Source organism: Hakea prostrata, chromosome 8, assembly GCF_041222555.1.
Source record: "Hakea prostrata isolate BN-2017 chromosome 8, UWA_Hpros_2, whole genome shotgun sequence".
Classification (NCBI taxonomy): domain Eukaryota; kingdom Viridiplantae; phylum Streptophyta; class Magnoliopsida; order Proteales; family Proteaceae; genus Hakea; species Hakea prostrata.
Genome location: NC_142607.1, coordinates 2,872,176 through 2,893,631, shown reverse-complemented (window position 1 = coordinate 2,893,631; position 21,456 = coordinate 2,872,176). Strand labels below are relative to the sequence as shown.

The following is a 21,456-nucleotide window of genomic DNA, read 5'->3' as shown; positions in this document are numbered from 1 at the left end:
GTGGGCTACTCGAATGATTAATTTGCAAAGATTTGTGGTAGAAACGGAGGGCTTGATTCGACCTGTTTATCTGAGTGGAGTATATATGTGTTTTTTATGTTCACCTACCGCATTATTGAAAGATTTAAAATTTTCGATTAGAGTTTTGGATAAGAGTTCTTGTATTGCCATTTTTTGTGATTATTTGTGAGATCTCCTTCTGTTCTTCTTCTACGTAGTGAAAAGCTCTTCTTCTCATCCCTGATCCTGAATGTACGTAACATATCATATCGGTGTGTGAACCACGTTAAACCTCCTTGTATTACATTTCAGTTGGATTCCTTCAAGTTGCATTGAACCGGATCCATAACATATATTTTTTTAAAGTAGAAAGATAAAATATATACAAATAAACCGTGAAAAAACACAAAGCCGAGTTGCATCAAATTGGCAAGCCACATCCACTGGTCAAATTATATATCCTTGACAAGCTTTTGCCCATTGTGGGCTAGGCCAGCTGCATATTAATGATTCCAGAAATTAAGAGTGAAACACTGAAAGTCTCTAGGACCGACGAACCCATCATCTGCTCCTGCATGTTCCTCAGGTTCTGTCTATCTGACATAAGATATTATCGGTAGTCCATAATCCAGATGTTATTTGTCAGCGTTTCTCAAAGTCTTTTCTTCCCTTCCACACAAAAGCTATTACTAATACAAAATTTGGGACACCAACCACACCAACCATAAAACTCTCACTTTCTCTCTCTCTCTCTCTCTCTCCCCCCCAGATACAGGTGATGTTTTTGGAACACTCAAACAAGGCTAGTAGCCAACTCCCACCAATAGGAGACATTAAAGAAAGAAATTAAATCTGCAAACAAGAAATTATGTTCAGAGCCATACCCAAACAAGGGAACTTCTCTTATCTCCCCTTCTGCTCCTTCAACTTCCTCCTATAACCTTTCGTTTTCATACTCTTAAACAAGAAAGTTAACCATTTTGCTCCAGCTCAGCATACTCTTTTTTTGTATATAAGCTCTTTCAAGTTTCAACCCCTTTCACTAGAACAACTCCTCAATTTTTCAGTTCAACACATGCATCTGTAAGATACCATTTATTCTGTCAGGTATGTTTCCTATTGGGTTCTTAGATATCTCTTCTGTGTTTCATCCTCACCTTCTTTCTTTTTTAACTTTTTACGTGTAATAAAACATAACACCTCTGTGCTCTGTTTAAGCTTGTGGTTCAGCATATTCATACATGGTTTGTCTACTCGACCAATCAGGCTTATCACATTTATGTGCATTGAATGGAAGCTACTTTTCTTTCATTTTGTTGCGAAGAAATGAACTGACCCAATTAATTTCTGAAACTCCACTGTTGACAAATTCTCCCATTTAGTTTGCTGAACTTTCCTATATATTGCTTCTCTTCTGCTGCATTACAGGCCCATATTCATACCTCTAGAGCTTGAATAGACTTTTCAATGGAGGTGTCAAGTGGGCACATGATCGAACTCAGTGTTGAGCAAGGAGAACCAACTCTGGTTGCTCCAGCAGAGGAGACACAAAAGGGCTTGTACTTCCTATCAAACCTTGACCAGAATATTGCAGTGATTGTTCGGACTATTTACTGCTTCAAGTCCGATGAGAAGGGGAATGAGCTAGCAGGTCAAGTCATCAAGGATGCCTTGGCAAAAGTTCTTGTCCATTACTACCCACTTGCAGGGAGGCTCACAATTAGTTCAGAGGGAAAGCTTATTGTGGATTGCACAGGGGATGGTGCTGTTTTTGTTGAAGCAAAGGCAAACTGTACTATGAAAGAGATCGGGAACATCACAAAACCTGATCCAGCAACCCTAAGTAAGCTGGTTTATGACGTTCCTAGTGCAAAGAACATGCTCGACATTCCTCCTCTGGTAGCTCAGGTCCGTGAATCCTTTCTAGTATTATTTTGCAGAAACAGATTTCTCATGGAAGATTTTTACTATAGTAGCGCATAACATGTCCAAGAGATGCATGTATTTAACAAATGTGTGGGTTATTTTCAGCCATCTACTCTGTAGGACTTTTTTTTCTTCTTTTTTCCCTCTCTCTGTCTCTCTAAATGATACAGCTAAAGTGAGAAATCCTATATGGACATCTTAATTCATATCTTCATACAGCTGCTCAAAATTTGTGAGATCCTTTGATGGATGGCTACCATACTATGTTTTTCTCATTTATTTTAAGTAAAGGGTACCCCTCAAGCTTATGATGAAGCTAGACTTGGAAGAACTGTTTGTTTCTAGTTACTCTAAAGAAGGTTCCCCTGAAACTTGAACTAGTCAGGAGGATCAGGACCCTGGTTTATTATGGTATCAAGATTGTCTAGTTTCTCAGCTATTTGACTCCTTTAGTTTCAAAATTTTCTCACTCTGATCTGAAAATTTCATTCATTACTCTTCTACTTCCACCCCCTTTTTTTGGTTTTTTTTTTGTTTTTCTAAGTTATTCAGCCACTGATTGATTGCACTGGGATCTTAAAAACATCTTTATGTCCCAGGTGACTAAATTCAAATGTGGAGGATTTGTCCTTGGCCTATGCCTGAACCACTGTATGTGTGATGGAATTGGGGCTATGGAGTTTGTCAATTCATGGGGGGAAACTGCCAGAGGTTTGCAGCTAAGTGTTCCACCTTATCTTGATAGAAGCATCCTAAAAGCCAGGGACCCACCAAAGATAGAGTTTCCTCACCGTGAATTTGAAGAAATAGAGGATATATCAAACATTGCCAATCTTTACCAGGAGGAAATGCTCTACAACTCCTTCTCTTTTGATGCGGATAGACTAGAAAAACTGAAGATGAATGTCATGAAAGAAGGAATTCTTAAGAAGTGCACTACTTTTGAAGCTCTCTCTGCATATGTGTGGAGAGCACGTACCCAAGCACTGAAATTGAAGCCTGACCAACAGACAAAGCTTCTTTTTGCTGTTGATGGAAGGTCTAGATTTGATCCACCATTACCAAATGGGTACTTTGGCAATGGAATAGTGTTAACAAATTCTGTATGTAGTGGAGGAGAGCTGCTGGAGAACCAACTATCATTCACAGTTGGGTTAGTCCAGAATGCAGTGCAGATGGTGACTGATAATTATATGAGATCAGCCATTGATTATTTTGAAATAACAAGAAGTAGGCCTTCTTTGGCAGCTACCCTTTTGATAACTACTTGGTCTAGGCTCTCTTTCCACATCACAGATTTCGGATGGGGAGAACCTCTTCTATCAGGACCTGTTGCACTGCCTGAGAAGGAAGTCATATTGTTCCTGACTCATGGAAAAGAGAGGAAAGGCATAAATGTGCTACTTGGGTTGCCTGCCTCTGCCATGAAGATCTTCCAAGAAATTATGCAATCTTGGTGAAGATATTTATGGAAACTCTTTTCGGGTTTTCTCTACTGGAGCATCTATCCTAGCTAGATTATAAGTTTATGGTCAAATAAATGACATTCATGGGGTGGTCACTTCATGCACAGTGTCTGTTCAAAAATGATGAAACCATTACAGTCATGTACGTATGGTCAGTCAAAAGAAGAATCCGTGCATGGAGTTTTTTTTTAAGGTTTTTCCTTTTCCTGTTTTTGCTAGGAATGTTAAATTTTCATTCTTGGGAGCTAAGTACTTGAATATTAGGTTTATTAATTCTGTTTTGGATCCATTTACATGTTATGTTTTGTTTTACTGTACAACAAGTTGTTGAAATAACAACCATGGCCAATTGATACGTATCAGAAAAGAATCCTCGTGTGCGCATGTAAATTCAAAATAGATTTGAAGTTCTACAACATACCAATGTTATGAAACCCAATAAAGATTGGATATAAACATATAAAATGTCCAACGCAAGTTTCTGGGACTCTGAGATCTCAAAACGATTTAAGATGTTCATCCTTCCAATGCGTCATAATGATCTAACAGTATTATTCTAACACTCAAGAGACACAACAAACATAGATCGATTACAATGTTACACAAGTTACCCAGAAGAAAGAAGACACTTGCAGCCACATATGGGTTGGCAAGACAAATCAATCACGTAGAATTGAGAAACCTTTTAATTGATGGGTAACATCTGAGATGGACCGAGAAGGTGATAAGAAGCATACCCCTTGGCAAAGCTGCGACCTTGTGGGTTTTCTCTCAGTCATTTCGGACAACACCTTACAGAAGAGATCAACGTCACAAGGCAATGAAATAGGGCCTTGGCTGCTGTAACCATATTCCAGTTCTGCCTCATCCAAAAGCATCTTGAAGAGTGGATGGTTGATGTACTCTGTTTTGATCACGAAGCGCTGTCTCTGTGGCCCAACATAGACTGTGAAGCATCCTTCTGGTGCAATTTGGTGTCTCTTTCTGCTGCTACTGCTCTCCTCAGGGGAATTGGCACTGCGAGGCCATGATTTACTTCTCAAAATGGGAAAGAACTGTTTAGTTTCTGTCTCCATGATTACCCATTGATCTGCATCGTTCCCATGTCTTGGAGATCAGGCCTTTCTTCCCTCTTTTCTTCTCTATTCGTTGCATCTCTTTGATGACACCACTACTACTCTACAACGTTTATAAAATGTGGAAAGAAAAGCAAATCTCTTCAAAAGATGTAGAATTGGATCTAACCTCTGTCATAGACCAAATGGAACATATTTTTGTTCCTGGGTCTCATGGTGTTACTCATTCTCTCCTGAATAAACTCTGGTTCAGAACCTGGGTTCTCAATTCCAGATTACAGAAGCCAACCCAAGTGTATCTGGGTAAGGAGAGATATTTCTCTGCAAAAGATGGAGACCCAATGAACAATACCCTGAAGAAACCCAGACCCAGAAAGAGAAAATAAAAAGGAAGACAGTAGCAGATGAGAACCTCACGAGCAGAGCTCTCAACATCCGATCAATTGCGTCTCCATAGCACACCGCATTATAATTTTCAGCCATCAGGATCAAATCGAGCTCATTAGTCAATGACAAAAACAGAAGTGGTTAATCTTTCTCAAAATTATTATCATTTGTTAAATCCATTAGCCTCACGTCACCTCGATATGAAGAAGCTATTTTTTTAGCTATTTCCATTGTATAAATTCAACGCCGGCAGACAAAATGGACAAAACGCCCACACTTGAAATAAGATATTACATTGAATCATTTCCTCCTGAATCCTGATTTTGTCTTTTGTAGTGGGGAACATTATTTGGGCGGCCATGAAAGGGGCTGCTGGGTCAGGTTCTCATGCAATCAGGATTAATCAATTGTTCATGGAGTTGATAAGTATGACAAAAATAATCAAAGTAAACGCATTTTAGTGTCTGTTGTGATTGAATCTTCCACGCACCAGCTAAACGATCATTTGGATTATGAAAAAAGCCAAGGAAATATATTACATGGAGAGATTAATTTTCATAACAAAATCATCTCTCCCCCCACAGGAGGGGGAGAAGAGCAACACTAGTTGCCAATTTCTTCAAGAATATTATTTCACTCTTAAAGTTCTTTCAAATCTTTATCATGGTACATCTAAAGTACCAAGTTTTGGTGCACTACCAATTAAAAAATCTGTCACTATATTTGTCTCGCGATGAAAATGTGAAATTTTCCATTCTATTTTACCTCTAAATATGCTTCTTTGATGGAACTTTCCATCTCTATATGCCCCACATCATCGCAACTGAGTCACACTCAATCCACAATTTTAAACATTCATTGATATAGTGTAATTGTTGTTGAAAGCCTGTCAGGGGTTAGAATGTCATTGTGAGACATAGGTCTGGGTTAGGGAATATGAGATAATATAGGGGTAGAAAGGTCATACTACTAGATAAATACCTTAGTCTTAATCTCTTAACTTCCTCTCTGCGTTTTTTCTTCTTCTTCTCCAATTTCATCTTCTAAATTGTTGTTCGATCTCTCTTCTAATATTCCTTTGCTCTAAGCTTCAGATACGGGATCGTTACATGTAACGCTACATTTTATCACATGCATTAGAGTTTCAAATTCCTCCTCATAATTTGTTTTAACTCCTAAATAAATTCTATAAGAAGTTAAAATCTCAAAAAATCCTTCTTGCTCCTGTATTCCATGAGTTACCCAATGAAGATCCCTCAATATTTATTTTTCTCCATGACAATAGTTCAATCAGTTCATAACATAGACTTATAATCACATCTCTCAAATTCTTACTCTGACAACTGAACATAACCTAACTACCAATGCCTATCATGTTTAAAATTTTAAATGTATTTCTTTGATTTTGAGTCAGTTGGGGATTAACTTTACCAAACAAAAGTTGGGAATTAATTGAATATTCTATGCTAAATGATTAAGAGCTAATAGTAGAATAACATGGACATTGGGTGTTTTTTTAGTATTATGTCAACATTGCTGACTTTGCACTTTGTATATGCATTGAATTTGTTAGCAGAACGCTAGGCTTCTTTGTTAATCTCCTTTTATTAGTGGTTAATTAATCAGTTGTTGAGGAATTAGTAAATTCCTTTTGCTTGGCTACTTGCTCAAAGAAAGAAGTTTTTTCTTTTCCCTTTCAGTTTGCGTCAGTTCATGATTAATTGGTATACATTACAAGAAAGAACGCAAAGAAATCAAACCTCTTTCGTTTCATATTTAATTTTAAGATACTTAATGGTAAACTAAGAACAAGATACACAACTGAGCGTTTGATGGAACCACAATATCAATCTTCCAATACTTCGAGTCCCGATCATTTCTCCGGACCATAGCACTCTGTACACTCCGATAACTATTGACCACAAATTATAGAAGACCCACAAGATTAAGGTGATGGATTTATTTTTTAAAAAACATTTTATTATTTTTTACTTATAGGTCCTACATAACTTATGATTGTAACACCATTAGGAGAGCACAGGGTGCTTCCATTGAAGCACAGGGGGGATGATCCACACTCTACTCTCCTTCATGTAAACACTTTGAAACCAAATAAAGAGAACATTCATAAACGCATGAGGCCAAGATTTGTCAGCAAAACATTCACAAATATTGACCTCATGTGTATGAACATATACATGGAAATCATGTTTTCTTTATTTGGAATTCTGATCTTTCCCATTCAAGCAGGCCCTTATTCCATCCTTGCACACTTTATGCTTGTTGAACTAACACAGTCTTGCTCGTATACAAAGAGCAAAGTTTGCATCAGTTCTATGACAGGAGAAAACAATGTGCTCCCTGACACTTCTAAACTACACAAAAAGAAGTGGAGCTCATAGAAACCCCACAACAATGAAGAATAGAATGAACTGTTGAAATCAAACCTGGTGAACAAAGGAGTTATAACTTATAACACATGCCCATGTTCGAAAGAATTTTGGGTGATCTTTAAGTTCAAAGTCAACTATGAAATATCAGTTTCTCCATATTGAAAAGCACTAAAACTAGAAGTAGAATCTAATAATAAATTCTTTTATTTATCAATAAATAAAAGAACGTAGGAATATTATGCTTTCCTAGCCATATTTGTCAATCGTACGAAAAAAAAGAAAGAATATTTATCTTTCAAAATTTTAGAATCACTTTCGAGAAAGTGAAATTCTCTTCCTTGTTTACCCTAAATTGAAATTCTCTTACTTTATTCTTGTAAAATTATTTTCCAAAACTGTATGATTTTGAAAATTATTCAGGAGAAGCAGGATATAACATATATATTCGTCTTTTTTATTTGTTTTTATTATTTCAGATGGAAAATCTATAGAAATAGAATTACACATTTGGTAAAACCAGGTCCATATGGTTGCAGTCTTTTCATGTTCCTATCATAGGATAGCAAATTGTAAAATATAAGAATGAAGAAGATTACAATAATTGAATTCCGAATATATCACATATCACGATTTAGTTAAGTTGAATACAGGAGAAGTCTACACGACATCAAATAAAAATTTCATGGCCAATGTTGTATTTTTTTTTTAATTTTTGATGATCCAGAGCCAATCCCCCTCCTTAGTTTCGAGTTTGATCCTTTATCTGTCAAGATATAGGTATGTGTGGATGTGTTTTAAGCACAGTTGTAACAATCTTATATGTAGATGCAATAAGTTCAAGGAAGGCATGGGTTCAAATCTTCAACCTTCCACACCTTTCCCCTTCTCCTAGGTCTGTGAGCCCCCACTTGTTATGACTAGTTTGAGATGAATCCCCACTCAAAGAAAAAAAAAAGAAAAAAAGAAAAAGAAAAGAAGAATAAAGAGTAGTAATCTATGCTTTCTTTACACTTTTCCAGTACATAATAGGAATATGACCCATGTAGGATACACTCGAGGTTCCACCTTTGATTCATCAAAGGTAGAGCTAGGATTCAACATTTGGTGACAATCATGACCTTTCTACCCATTGTCTTTAACCTAAAAGTTTATCTCCAATATGGGATAGAGGGGATGGGGGGAGGGACAAGTGCTGATATTTTACACTGAAATATGGCCAAAAGACCCAAAAAGAGGGGAGGGGAGGGCCCAAAATAGGCTTAAATAAAGAAATATGAGGGGACCACATACCCCGGGGAACTCCACACTTGTGATTCATTTATCCACACTCAAAATAAGTAAGTTTCACTTTTATCGTGTGATGAAAAAATATGAGGGGACCACATCCGTAGATGCAGACTTCTTAATTCCTAGTTTTATACTTTTATCGTTGAGAGTAAGGTCAAATAAGGGATCACCCCCCTCCCATTGACTGTTGATGCTTTTTGGTCATACGTATTGTCTGAGGCGGGCATCTAAAAACTAATTAGGTCTCACATAAACAAATATAATAGAATTTAAATTTCCTCCACCCAATGCACAGTGCACTCAACTTTCTCTTCTCATATTTTGCACACAGGCCAGCTTGGGAGTATTTTTTTTTTTTTTTTTTTTTTTTGCCTATGTCAGTGAATTGTGAGAAGAAAAAAAAATTAGATCCACCGTATAGATTTTGAACGAAACATTATTTGAGTGGTGAAAATACAGGCTCCTAATAAGAACAGATCAAGACTCATCAATCTCCCACACACTTGCGTTATACAAGTAAACGTACACAGCACACGTGCACACAAGCCATACCCACCCTGATATTCTCTTAAGTTCGATTCATTCTCTTCCTCTACATCTCCATCAATCAAACACTCACGCATGCACGTCTTCCGACAGAGATTGAAGAGCGATCTGGAGGTGCGTGACGAAAATCCTAAACCTTTTATAGCTCCAATCGATTCGAACGATCGAAAGATCGAAAATCTAGTTCTGTGGGGATTTATAGCTGTATAAAACCCTAGAAAACTGAAAACCAGTTTTTTTTTCCTTATTGTGTTATTCTAGTTTCTCAACAGCTTCGTATTTTTGCAGTATATCATCTGTAATATTTGTTCTGTCGACTGCTGCAAGAAATCCGGCTCTGTTTTGCTATTTCGATGATTATTTCGATCACACTGTGATTTCTCAGCTACGCGTTGTTTAGTTTCTGGTTTTGTACTTAAGTTTCAGCACTCTGCATCCGTTTTTCAAGGATGTTTGTGGTTTCGAAGACAAAACTCCCTTTCCAGCAGGTTCTACTTTTAACTGCAACTTTTTGGCTTTTTTCCAGATAAACTAGAAGAAAACGAAAAGACGCATTAGTCCATGCTTTACTTTACTTACTTCTGAGGTGATTGCCGAAAATGTTTCTCCGGAAGCTTTTCCTATTTTGGTCGAATGGTGCTGGAAGGGGTTAGCTGCAAAACTTACTTTCCTTTATCGTGTTTCTTCACAAGCTCAGTTGATTTCCAACAGCTTTTGCGTGATTGTACTGTTTCAAGTATACTTAGAGCTCATCCTCCAATGAATATTTTTTATATATGTCAAAACAAATCTCACCAGTTTCCAGTGTTTTCTCCATTAAATTGTTGATGCCTTGGTTTTGGCTGATCTTAATTAATTTATTAATGACGGTAGAGCCATGCTATTTATTCTTTATTCTTGTAATTAAACCACTTTCTTCAATACAGGCAATATATCATCTGTTCAGAGGTGAGGTCGTTCCTACTTTCGGTTCTCCCGCATTAATTTCTTGAGATCGAGTTTCAGAGGAGTCCAGTTTCCGGTTGAGATTCACGAGGATCAAGCTAGTAGTTCTATTGGGAGAATGAAATGTTTGTCGATCCAGATCATCATGAAATCATTTAGCGACTATAGGAATTATTAAGGATTTTGTTCTTTCTCTTCTCCAACGAAGTTACGAACGAGACGATGAAGAACCTTTCAAGTCGGCGAATCTCTCTATTTGCAGTTGTGTTGGTCTCTACAATTGGATTATTGTTCACGCATCACACCGGTACGTACGTGCGTCAAAGTCGAACCATTAACCTCTCTATAAGTTTGCGATCGTGTGTCCTTTCTCTACAATTGGATTATTTTTTGTTTCTGGATTTTGTTCTTTCTCTCTCAAATTTCTTCTTGCTCTAGATTTCGTCCATTTTAAGAAGACTAGGGTTCGCTAATAATTTACGAGAATTGAGAAGTTTATATTTCTCTGTTGTCCCTTTCCAGGTATGCAGCAGCATTCGCATTTGCGTTCAGTGTATTCAGGACTCGCGAGGATCCAGAAACAAAATAGTCCGAACTCTTCTTCTTCGCATCGCAAACTACTCCATTCTGGTAAGAAGAAAATCGTTACTCGAGATCCAGTTAGTAAAGTTTCTGTTATTCTTCTTCTTCTTCTTAGTCTCTTTCGTGTGCAAGTTAGAAAACCAGATGAGATCATAAAAGCAAAAGCTTGTTGCCTCTGTAAACTGCGAACTGTATAAGATCTTGTCGGCCTTTTCTGCTTTTCTTACCTGAACCAACCGGCGCAATGCGAATTTGGGCGCATGCCCCTGTTGGTGCCGATACGAAATCGTACTTGTTTTTGTCTCTTTGGTTTGGGGCGGACCATGCCTCATTACCCAAGTTTCGTTATTATGTAGTCAGTGACTCAGTGGTCCTTCATCTTAGGGTTTCAACTTGATTGGTGCGCATTAGATGCTCTAGCGGCCTCCACACCATTAGGTCCGATACCCGATTTTGGGGAAAAATTACTCCATCATTGCGTATCAGTTATATCGGCCTGCTAAAACCGATTCGAATTCGAACCTATTCACTTCATGGCTGGTTACCAAACTCCAGAAGATGATGAAATGATGTGGAACCAGATCCGCTCCTAATTTATTCTAAATCAGAATAAGATGTCGTAATAACATAATGAAATGACCCCACTGCTCTGTTGACTTCATTTTTAAAATCTATTTTTTCCATTTGTGATTTTATAATATTAAGATTTATTTGATTCATTAAATTCATAACTTTCATCTTTTCTTTATTTTGTTTTGAGATCATTTTTTTTATTATTCATAATAAAGGAAAATTTGTAACCATATAGTGAATTTAACAATTCTTATCATTGTTCCTCTGTTTCGCTTCCAATTTTTGGGTCCTCTTTCAAATTGGTATCTAATTATTTTTAAGTCGATTTTTATAGTTTTTCCTGCTTCCAATTGTTGAATTTCATTCTAAACTTCCTAAATACAAGCTGATTTCATGGTAGCCATCAAAATCATCCTAGACCACCAGTACTCTTGCCATGGGACATCATTTTTTTTGGAGGTTAACTGGGACATTATAGATGTAGTTTATGAGATTAGGGAGCTGAAGTAATTTCTTGAGCATTGTAGTTTTGTTTGTGCATTATATTCATAAGATAATCTCTTATGCAGACTTTTTGACGATTTCCTACAATCACCTTACAATCTTCACTTTGCAGTTGAGGCTTACCTTTGACATTATTCTCTCTTATTAGGGATGATAGTCTTCTAATGGAAAATATTATAGTTTGTAAGTGTATTTTATGTAGTGAACAGAAGGCATATTTATTACTTACCAAAAACAGAAAAAAGAAGGCATCTTTATTATTTTATTCGGGGGTACATGAATGAAGGTATCTTGATTTATTTATTGGAATGATTAATGGTTCGATCATGACAGAAGGAGCGGTGAAGCCGAACAGAGTGTGGGGAGAGAAGTGTTCAACATCGGATATAGTAGTGAACCAGGGACCAACGTCTCCACTGCCAAACGGGATTCCAACTTACACAGTGGAGATAGTGAACGCATGCGCCACGGGTTGTAAAATCTCCGGCATTCACCTCAGATGCGGGTGGTTCAGCTCTGCTCGCCTCATCAATCCAAAACTGTTCAAACGCCTCCGCCATGACGATTGCCTCGTCAACGACGGAAAGCCACTCCAAGGCGGTGCCATCCTCTCCTTTCAATACGCGAACTCCTTCCCTTACCAACTATACGTCTCCTCTGTCGTCTGCCACGGTTGAGAATCTCTCTCTGTCAAATGTATAAAGAAACTTACAAAAGGTTACCACTAATTACCCGTTTTTCAAATGGGTCTGTTTTGTTCTACATTGCTCTGTTTACTTCGTGGTAAGGTTTCAGTTTATTCCTTTTTGCCTTTCTGGACTCGGATCCGGGGGGCCGATAAGGTGCTTCGTACTAACAGCTGTATAGGATTCGAAATTTTGGTTTTTACCGAAAAGGGGATTTTTTTTTCTTTCTTTCTTTGTTTTTGTTTTTCTTTTACTCCATTGATGATAATGGAGTTAAAAGATGATATAGAAGAGGTTATTGTAGTTAATGAGCTGCTGTAAAACATTAATGACATACTCCGATGGACGCATGCTAGCCTGGCACTGGGATGTTGGCCTGGTTTTCTTTGTGTGTTGTCTGTCTTTCTTTTGTTTTCAGGACAGGATATTTCTTCTTCTTCTTTGTTTTTGGGTATAGATAATATATGTATATCTGAAAACTTTTACTGTTCGGCATATTGCCAGGATAGAATGTCTCTCTTTCTTTTACTTTTTTCCCTTTTTGGTGTCAAAGGCCAGGTATTGAACTGGGGTTTCAGTGTGTAGAGTGGAATTACTATGATGACAGGAATAAAAAGAAAATAATACGAAAACCCACAAGTGAATGGGTGGGCTGGGTTGGGGAAAAAAGTAAAGGGTTATGGGCTGAGGTAGGCCAGCATAAGAGAAGCATTAAGAAGAGGAGGGGTAGTTATGGGGTGGATCATTTTGATGGACGGCTCTTATTCTTCCTCTCTTGTTTCCATGTAATGCAGGCTATGCAGCCCCACCCCATCTTACAACCCGTGTGTCTACTTGCCATTTGATGTAGAAAATAATACAGTTAATTTCCATTAACTTATGTAAAGAAAGAAGCCGATTGTCTAGTCGAAACATATCTGATGTTCTTCAAATGAGTTCAAAGGCCTTCTTCGCTCGAGCAAGACGAGACCTGATGAGAAGAGTGTCAAACCCTTGTAATGATGACTGACACTGCCATTATGAATAATAATACTATAAGAATTACAGACACATTGCTGTCCGGCTGTCCGCCGTATGCGTTCATCAGAAATGAATCAGCTCTCATGGGATTTCATTTTCCAGATCCAGGATCTGGCTTCAGACGGTCAAATGATGCATTCTAGTACATGGTCAGGATCATCAATTCTTTGAGCCCCCAGGAATCTGAGGTGAGAGTGAGACCCATCAGATTATGGATTAAATTCTCTTCTTCTACACCTCTCTTTCTTGCAGTCCCGATGCCAAATTGTCAGTTTTATTACTTCAGGCGTTCAAAGATCATTAATTTGAGGGTCACTATTTTTTTGGGGGGTTACTAATGAGTGTAGTTCATCTCATTAGTATTAAACAAAAAAAAACAAAAACAAAAAAAAAAATCTTGTAAGTCCCTGTAATTTGTGGTCAATCTGTGCTTCCTATCGGGGAAGATGATCTGGAATCATTACTAATAGCTACAACCGACATACCTACCTTTTTAGGTAAATGCAGGCAGTGATGTTGCCATCCTTGGAGTCCTGACTTCCTTGAGCTCTACTTGGTGCGTAGCACTGTGTGGTCTATGGATGGTCTAGATGCAGTTAAACTTTACTAAAAAAATTCTCTTACACGAAACGAATGGTTGAGATTTTGTTTGGATCACAAGCATCAATTTAAACCATAAAAATACTTGTTTAATAAACACCCTTACGTCTCACTTCAATGATATCTCACTATAGGTTATATTAGTCGCTGTTTAGATTCTCCCTCAAATAGTGGTTTGCTTTACATTTGGATGTGGAAAAAAATTACCCCATTTCTTTTAAGAAAAATTACATATAAACTCTTTGAATTTGCAATCAATTACATCTACTTGTTGAGAACTTGTAGAAGAATATGCACAAACACTTGAAAGGTTGTAGTAATCATGATATTTTGTCAAAGCTGAAACGTACCATAGGTCTTAAGGTATTTAGACACCTTGATTTGTGTAATACAGGTACCAAATTTGTCTTCACCTCAAGATCAGTCAGCCCAAACTTTTAAAGTTACACCCCAAAAAGGTTACTTAAGGTGTAATCAGGTTATGTTCGCTACTTAATAGAATAATAACAGGGAGAGAAAGTGAGAAAGAAGAGGAGAAAATTCAATATAAAAATGTACTCAAAAAATTTTATATAAAACCCCAAAGGTTGTGAAAGAAATGGTAAGGTTATCTCCCTTTGTGAGGATATCTATTCAGCTCAACCCCTACAGGAACATACCTATTTAGTTGACCTCCCTAAGGAAAGTACCTCTCTAATGACATCTCCATATTTTCACCCCACAGTGGGATTTCCGGATTAGGGCCCATGACAAAATGGGCTTTCCGGATCAAGGTTATGAACCACAACCCCAAGTCTCAAGACCCAAGTCATATAGAAATATTTATTAATATTAATAAATGCATAGCTCTATAACTATGAATAGATCATACCAAGGTTCAGCCTTGGTTCACATCATACTACGTAAGTACGATCCTGAACCCTAAAAATATATTACATAGATCCTTGCTGTATGTAAACGAGATAACTAGCTCATTTCTACCTGATGTGGAACTAATGTTTCTGTATAGAAATCATAACATAAATAAAACATATATTTAAATAATAAAATGATATCTTACCAAAAAAAAAAAATAATAAAATGATATACATAGTTTTTCAAAACAGGCAAGTGGTTGCCCTCCAAAACATGTAGTGGTAAAGCCATAAAAGGTGTGACCGGAGCCAATCCTCTATTCGTCAGAATGGAAGATCCCAATTCCCAACTCTAATCTGTACATATTGTCTAGCTTTTTAATTTACAATGAGAGAGGCATCCATGAAAACCATAAGACATAGGAGTGGCCTTGAGATGCATGCTCAACTGTACATATGTGCAGGTGTTCTATTAATTTTCTTGCCTATGTAGGGTCAGATAAGGAACAAGAAAGTAATAACATTTTAAATTTTCTTTTCAGACACTTGATGGTAAGAAACCTAGGGACAGAGAATCACATACATCAAAAGGTTTATTACAACATTCTTCTACCAAAAGAAAATGTTTATTACAACATTCTATCTATTTGTGGCATCTGGTTCATCTTCACACTCCAGTAGAGCCTGCACTACAGCATCCATGGTTGGTCTTTCACTTCTATCCTCTTCTAAACAAGAGATCCCTACCTCAATCATTGTTGCTGCTTGGTTCCTGTTGAATTGCCCTTTCAATCTTGGATCCACAGCATTTTCAACCCACGTATCTTCTCCATTTTGAATATTTCTTCTAGCTTCTCGCAAAAATCTTGCAAGCATTGCCTCTTGCTCTTCTTCATCATCCCCCAGGACCCAACTTGAAAGCCGAACCCCCTTCACAATCTCCAGAAGTACAACTCCGAAACTATAAACATCAACCTTTGCAGTAATGGGAAGGTTCAATGCCCACTCTGGAGCCATGTATCCCTTGGTTCCTCGTATCCTAGAGAACTCAGATCCGGAAGCACCTCTTTGGGACAATTTTGCGAGTCCAAAATCTGCAATCTTTGGCTCAAAATCATGGTCCAGTAGTATGTTTTCAGGTTTCACATCGCAATGGATAACCCACTCTAGGCATTCATGGTGAAGGTATGCCAAGCCTCTGGCAGCCCCTAAAGCAATCTTAAACCTCTCCTTCCATCCCAGCAAAGTATGCCCATCACTGCTGTGATGACCACTGCTGTTGACCCTGGAGAACAAATGCTTATCCAGTGATCCATTCTCCACATACTCATAAACTAAGAGTCTGTGGACCGTTTCTGAACAAAACCCCCAAATTCTCACTAGGTTCATGTGATTGATTCTCCCAAATGTACTCACTTCAGCCCAAAACTCTTCATCACCATGAATGATGTCACCTAGTTTCTTCACTGCCACTACCCTGTTGTTGCCTAAAATTCCTTTATAAACAACTCCAGAACCTCCCCTTCCCAGTTCTTCTTTGAAGTTATTGGTTGCTCTCTTCAGCTCTCTGTATGTAAATTTCCTGAATTGGTTAGATATTGCTCTGTAACCATCCTCTAGTGGTGTTGAGGTTTCATTTTTCATAAAAACTAACCACCAACCCAAAGTGATTAACAAAATTTCTATTGCACCAATGATTGCAACAAATGAATATAGATACACCCACTTCGTCTTTCCACCAGGCGTTGCATTTGGAATAGAAGATGTAGTATTTTGATATTTTGAAGATCCACAAGAGGTATCTAATCCTTCCAAGGAGAACTCCTCTGAGATTTTCAAAGTTTCAGGCAGTTTCAAATACAGGCTACCTGGAAAGCTTGGAGATTCATACCCATTGAAGAGTGCACTTTTCAAGTAACATTTTGCTTCCCCTGATAACCTATATCCAAAACCCACACAGGAGCAATTGTTTGAGCAGAGCTCTCGGCAATCGTCAAATGATTTTTCTTGCAGGTAGTCAAGGTCAAATCCATAGAAATCCACATGTGGAAGTTCCATAAACCTAACCTTCTGGTTTGGGCCACAATTCTGACTATCAAACCTAGGTTTGCAGCCTTGGTTCCAGTCGTGCTGATCGCTCATTTCATAACCAGGAGGACATGAGCACTTAGGTTTCAGATCATAAACGCAAATACCACTTCTGCCACACAGGCCATGGACATTACACTGCTGTTGGAGAGCTTCCCAGGAGATATTCCAGGACCCATTTGACTCATCCAAGCTATAAAGTCTCAGATTACCATCATAATCAAGGGTGAGTCTCCTCCTAGTCCCAAAACCCATATCAGAAGCAGAAAATGCCATTCTATCACTGGCTGAGAATCTACCAAATTCATCAAGAATGGCAGTTCTACTACTATTGTAAGTAGTTCTGCCATTCTGAAACGGACCGTAATCAGGATTGGGCCAATAAACACTAGAAATTTCAGGGCCATCATACAGAAGCCTCAAAACATTGTCGCTGTCAAAAAAGAAAGAATAATATCCCGGAAGAATACATACCTTCGCCCTTGGCAGAGACGAGTGTCTTCATTTTGGTTAGGGATTGCAAAGGGAGAAGCGTATCAGTGGGAGAATCAAAGCTTTGCCAAAGGATTTTACCTTTTTGATCCGTTAAGACAAGATTTCCTGATTCGAGAAGCTCGACTTTTTGGGCGTCGGTTGAAGTATCGTTGGAGGACCATATTGTTGAGCCATCGAGATCTGTGAGCACCATGATTCCATCTTTCCGAAGTGAGATTGCAGAACGATGACCATTCACAGGCTTGTCTCGATTGGCCATCCATATTACAGTTTTGTTCGCCGAATTGGTAAACCAGATCGAGAAACAGAAAGCATTTCTACCGACTTCGTAAAACCCAGCGGTAAATGATTTGTTCGGTGAGGTTAGAATGTCTGATTTATCTTCAACAGACAGAGAAGATCCTCTGTTTAGATAATTTTGGGTTGCTGAAGACGTGAAAGAAGAGAATAAGGAGGCGAGAATGAAGAGGAGAGGAAAATATAAGGATGGAAATAGAAGAGAAGGGCTTCTCATAGTTGCAGAGATGAAACGATGGAAATAGTTGCAGAGATGAGACGAAGACCAAGTATATATACTAGTTTTTCTAAGCTTCAAAACAGAAGAAGAAAAGATTGGCATAAAACAAGGAATTCCACATAGAAGAAAATATCTCGGAACTATTCCATCTGCTCATCTCTTTAGAGTCGAGAGAGAAGAAAAGATTGTACAGTGTGAAGGAAGAACTCAAGTCAAAGTCGTCTTGTTGTTACCTGGGTGGTAGAAAAGTATGATGTGAAGGTTTTTCCTTTTTTTCTTTTCTTTTCAGGTTGAAGATTAGGTTGATGGTGAATCTCAGTTTTGATTGAAATTCTTTCGCGGGCTCGTTCCAGGTTGAAGATGGAGTGGAGTTGATAGCGATTGTCGGTCTTCAACGAAATTTCTTTAGATACCTGGGTAGCAGCCAGTTATGACTTCGGATCGATTGTGCTTTCTTCACATCTTTAATATCACCCATACAAAATGTGACATTCTTAAATTTGGGGTTGTAACTTGTAACTAGTTGAAAAAGAATCCATGGAAAACATGAGCATTGGCTTCTCTATCTCGGAAGGCTTGAGAGCTTCTCAATCCCAATCAATCTCTTTGGGGAAGGCTGATGAAAGCAAAATATTTCAATAGTGTTCATTTAAAAGCAAAAGCAAATGCAAATTCTTCATGGGGTTGGAAATCAATCATACAAGTTAGAGATCCTATGAAAATCTGGTTTACTGCTTCTGGTGGGGAAATGAAACTTCTATAAACCCCTGGACAGATCCCTAGATCCCAGAGAAACCACCATGCCCATGGTAAGAAATTCATCCAATACCGAAAGATGTGCCAAGGTTAGTCTCTGATTTCATTAATAATACAACCAGAACATGGAATATAGATCTTTTGAATGTTTGGTGGCCTTTAGACTATGTTTCAGCTTTTTGAAGATATAGATTCCCATTGTATAAGGGGAAAAAAAAAAGAAAGATGAAATCATTTGGCAAAAATCTGCTCGGGTATGTTTATTGTGGCCTCAGCATATAGGTTGGGTATTCCTTCCAAGTGCAGACATTGAAGATCATATTTTGGATGAAGTGTGCCACCTTGAATTAGCCCCAAAGATCAAGCATTTCTTCTGGAAAATCCTTCATGATAGATAGATTGTCAACACCAATGCTTCTAAAATGCAAGGGCTGCAATGTTTACTCCAATCTGCTTCGACTAAGTGCAGACATTGAAGATCATATTTGGATGAAGTGTGCCAACATTTATTTCTTGTGTGCAGTCACAGACAGTCCAATTAGTCTGTGAATCTCAGTGAAGAAAGCTCTAATATGGGTAATTCAGAACATTATTCATGACTGCAGAATGCTCAGTCTGGCTTTTGACTCATTTATCTTCAAGTCATATAGAATTATTAATATTAATTAATATATAGTTATATAACTTGTGTCATGGATGCTGCACAGGGGTTCGATTCATAATCCCACAGATATATTACATAAATCATTATTGTATATAAACGAGATAATCAGTTCTTTTCTGTTTGATGTGAGACTAAAATTTTTGTTATAGAAATCATAAGGTAAATGACATGATTAAAACATATATTTAAATAAAAATAATAAATAATTTTAAACATATTTCTTACAATAAATTTTCTATTATTTTTTTTGAGTGGGGGCACTGATGAATTGTAAGAAAAAAATTACAGAGGATGTAGATCCTTGGTTTTTTCTAGCCAATTATTTCTAAAGCTAGAAAGGCCCTATTTTTACTACCAAGCCACTTTGGAGAGGGAAACCACTTTGGAGTGAGTTGGACCATTTGACCACCACCTGAACCCTATTTAAGGCAGGAAAGACAACATGGCGAAACTCTACTCTTCTGCTTCTTGGCTATTGTAATCGCATTGTCTTGTGCTTCTCTTGCCATCCCTCTGTAGTGGATATCCAATTTACCCAAGAAAAACTAAGGGCTTTTTCAGTCAAAGTGACGTTTATATTGGCAATTTGTGATGTGATTTCCAATTAGCAGGGCTTTGAAAACCAACTCTTTGTGCTACAAGTTTTGTTTACAACAGCAATTGAATGATCCAATCAAGAACTATTATGCGAAAAAGCATGGACACAAGCCTTGGGTTCTCCTGTTAAAATGAACAAAAATGTGCTACTCCATGGATAGGAGGGAAAGGAAAACCAAATAGTAAGGCCTGGAAAATCTGTTTGGTTGGGGACATTGGTGGTCTTCCCTCTCTCTCTCTCTAGTTGCCACACAGCATCTTATTTCTCTTTGGTGGTTTGTAGTTCAAAACACCCAAACTGTAAATACAGAGATTAACCTGTTTTGACTTGATAACCATCCCTTCTGCTGTGGTCTTCAGGCCAGGAACGTTGCAGGAAGAAGTTGAGCTTCCAATCAAGCTAGCTTTACAAAAAGTCTGAATTGTATGACTTTCTGCACACTGAAACCCATCAACAGAAGCGATTTCCAACTTATAAACACCAAATTTATCTGTTGTTCTGTTGACTGAGAACGAGAGGTGCTCTGTGGTTGTTGGTGAGCTTGCAAACAATTCGCAGTCCACATGAACTTTCACACCTGTTACAGATAATTTGTTAACATTGGAAAAGAATGAATGTCTAGGAGGAGGATCTGCAGAAGAATTAAGCTATATATGCTTGCGGTCCTTGAACTTTAATTACCTGATAAGAAGTAACTGTGTCTGGAAAAAGTATTGTTGGAGCAAGTATCACAGTAAACGACGCCCATAACGACAACCGTAGCTGGGGAGTGGGTGGTTCCATGAGAAAGTGAGGCAATCAACAGAGAAGTAGCAGCGAAAACAAGAAACTTTGCATCCATTGCAGCTGATGAAATGGGCACAAGATGAGATGAGATGGGTTATGAAGCATTGATATCAATGTAGTCGAAGAATTTGGTATTATATTCAATATTCATTCTTCTGGAATGGAATGAACCCGTGACTGGGTTGGTGTGGGAAGTGCGATCTATAATTCTTCCACTAGAAACAAAGACATGTGAGTGATCCTCTTGGCAGATTGTAGAGCTACAGATGGGGGCACTGTGTTTATGGGTTATGGCTGCCATTCATAGATCACGGGTGGAGATGATTGATTTGGAGACGAATGGGACAACTGATGATGGGAAGGAATATCCAGAATTAATGTTTCTCAGTGCAACTTTGGCCCCTAACTCTTGTCTTTGCCTGCTTTGGCGTCACTTCCCATTTGGAAAACGGTTCAATGATTTCCAAAAACAGTACTGCTTCCCATTTTTGCAATTAAAGAACTGCACTTTCCTGCCATTTGATACGATCAGGTATGCTTGGAAGTTAAACTAGAGATTGATCCGATGGGAAAACTCACTCAAACTAAATTAACCAGCGGGGCAGTTCAAACTGCCCCTAGCAAGCCAATTTCTACCAACGCCTAAAAGCAGCTTGATTGGCTGCTCATGACTGCACTTATCTCTCAGAAGTTCTGAATCTCTTTAG

General features: G+C 38.1%; 3 protein-coding genes and 1 pseudogene across 6 annotated transcripts; 2 read left to right on the top strand and 2 right to left on the bottom strand.

Moving 5' to 3' along the window:
• The first annotated feature begins 916 nt into the window (after positions 1 to 916).
• LOC149006267 (omega-hydroxypalmitate O-feruloyl transferase-like) lies at positions 917 to 4,189 on the top strand. Its single transcript, XM_089167375.1, has 3 exons — positions 917 to 1,107; positions 1,429 to 1,908; positions 2,526 to 4,189. Exons 2-3 carry the CDS (start codon positions 1,468 to 1,470, stop codon positions 3,384 to 3,386), a joined length of 1,302 nt encoding a protein of 433 aa, XP_089023501.1. The 5' UTR covers positions 917 to 1,107; positions 1,429 to 1,467; the 3' UTR covers positions 3,387 to 4,189.
• Positions 4,190 to 9,035: 4,846 nt separating this feature from the next.
• LOC149006266 (protein TAPETUM DETERMINANT 1-like) lies at positions 9,036 to 12,980 on the top strand. Of its 4 annotated transcripts, XM_089166141.1 has the most exons (5): positions 9,036 to 9,195; positions 9,608 to 9,667; positions 10,008 to 10,333; positions 10,549 to 10,656; positions 12,019 to 12,980. In XM_089166141.1, the coding sequence occupies exons 3-5, from the start codon at positions 10,249 to 10,251 to the stop codon at positions 12,360 to 12,362; spliced, it is 537 nt and encodes a 178-aa protein (XP_089022267.1). In that variant the 5' UTR covers positions 9,036 to 9,195; positions 9,608 to 9,667; positions 10,008 to 10,248; the 3' UTR covers positions 12,363 to 12,980. The 4 variants fall into 4 exon arrangements, with proteins under 4 accessions (XP_089022267.1, XP_089022266.1, XP_089022269.1 ...); XM_089166140.1 differs by lacking the exon at positions 9,608 to 9,667; XM_089166143.1 differs by lacking the exons at positions 9,036 to 9,195; positions 9,608 to 9,667 and adding an exon at positions 9,674 to 9,729.
• A 2,155-nt stretch (positions 12,981 to 15,135) lies between these two features.
• LOC149006265 (putative receptor protein kinase ZmPK1) lies at positions 15,136 to 18,872 on the bottom strand (annotated as a pseudogene).
• A 753-nt stretch (positions 18,873 to 19,625) lies between these two features.
• Positions 19,626 to 20,941, bottom strand: LOC149006264 (uncharacterized). The gene is made up of 2 exons (XM_089166605.1): positions 20,645 to 20,941; positions 19,626 to 20,540 (listed from the first exon to the last, which is right to left on the bottom strand). The coding sequence occupies exons 1-2, from the start codon at positions 20,802 to 20,804 to the stop codon at positions 20,203 to 20,205; spliced, it is 498 nt and encodes a 165-aa protein (XP_089022731.1). The 5' UTR covers positions 20,805 to 20,941; the 3' UTR covers positions 19,626 to 20,202.
• Between the last annotated feature and the right edge of the window lie 515 nt (positions 20,942 to 21,456).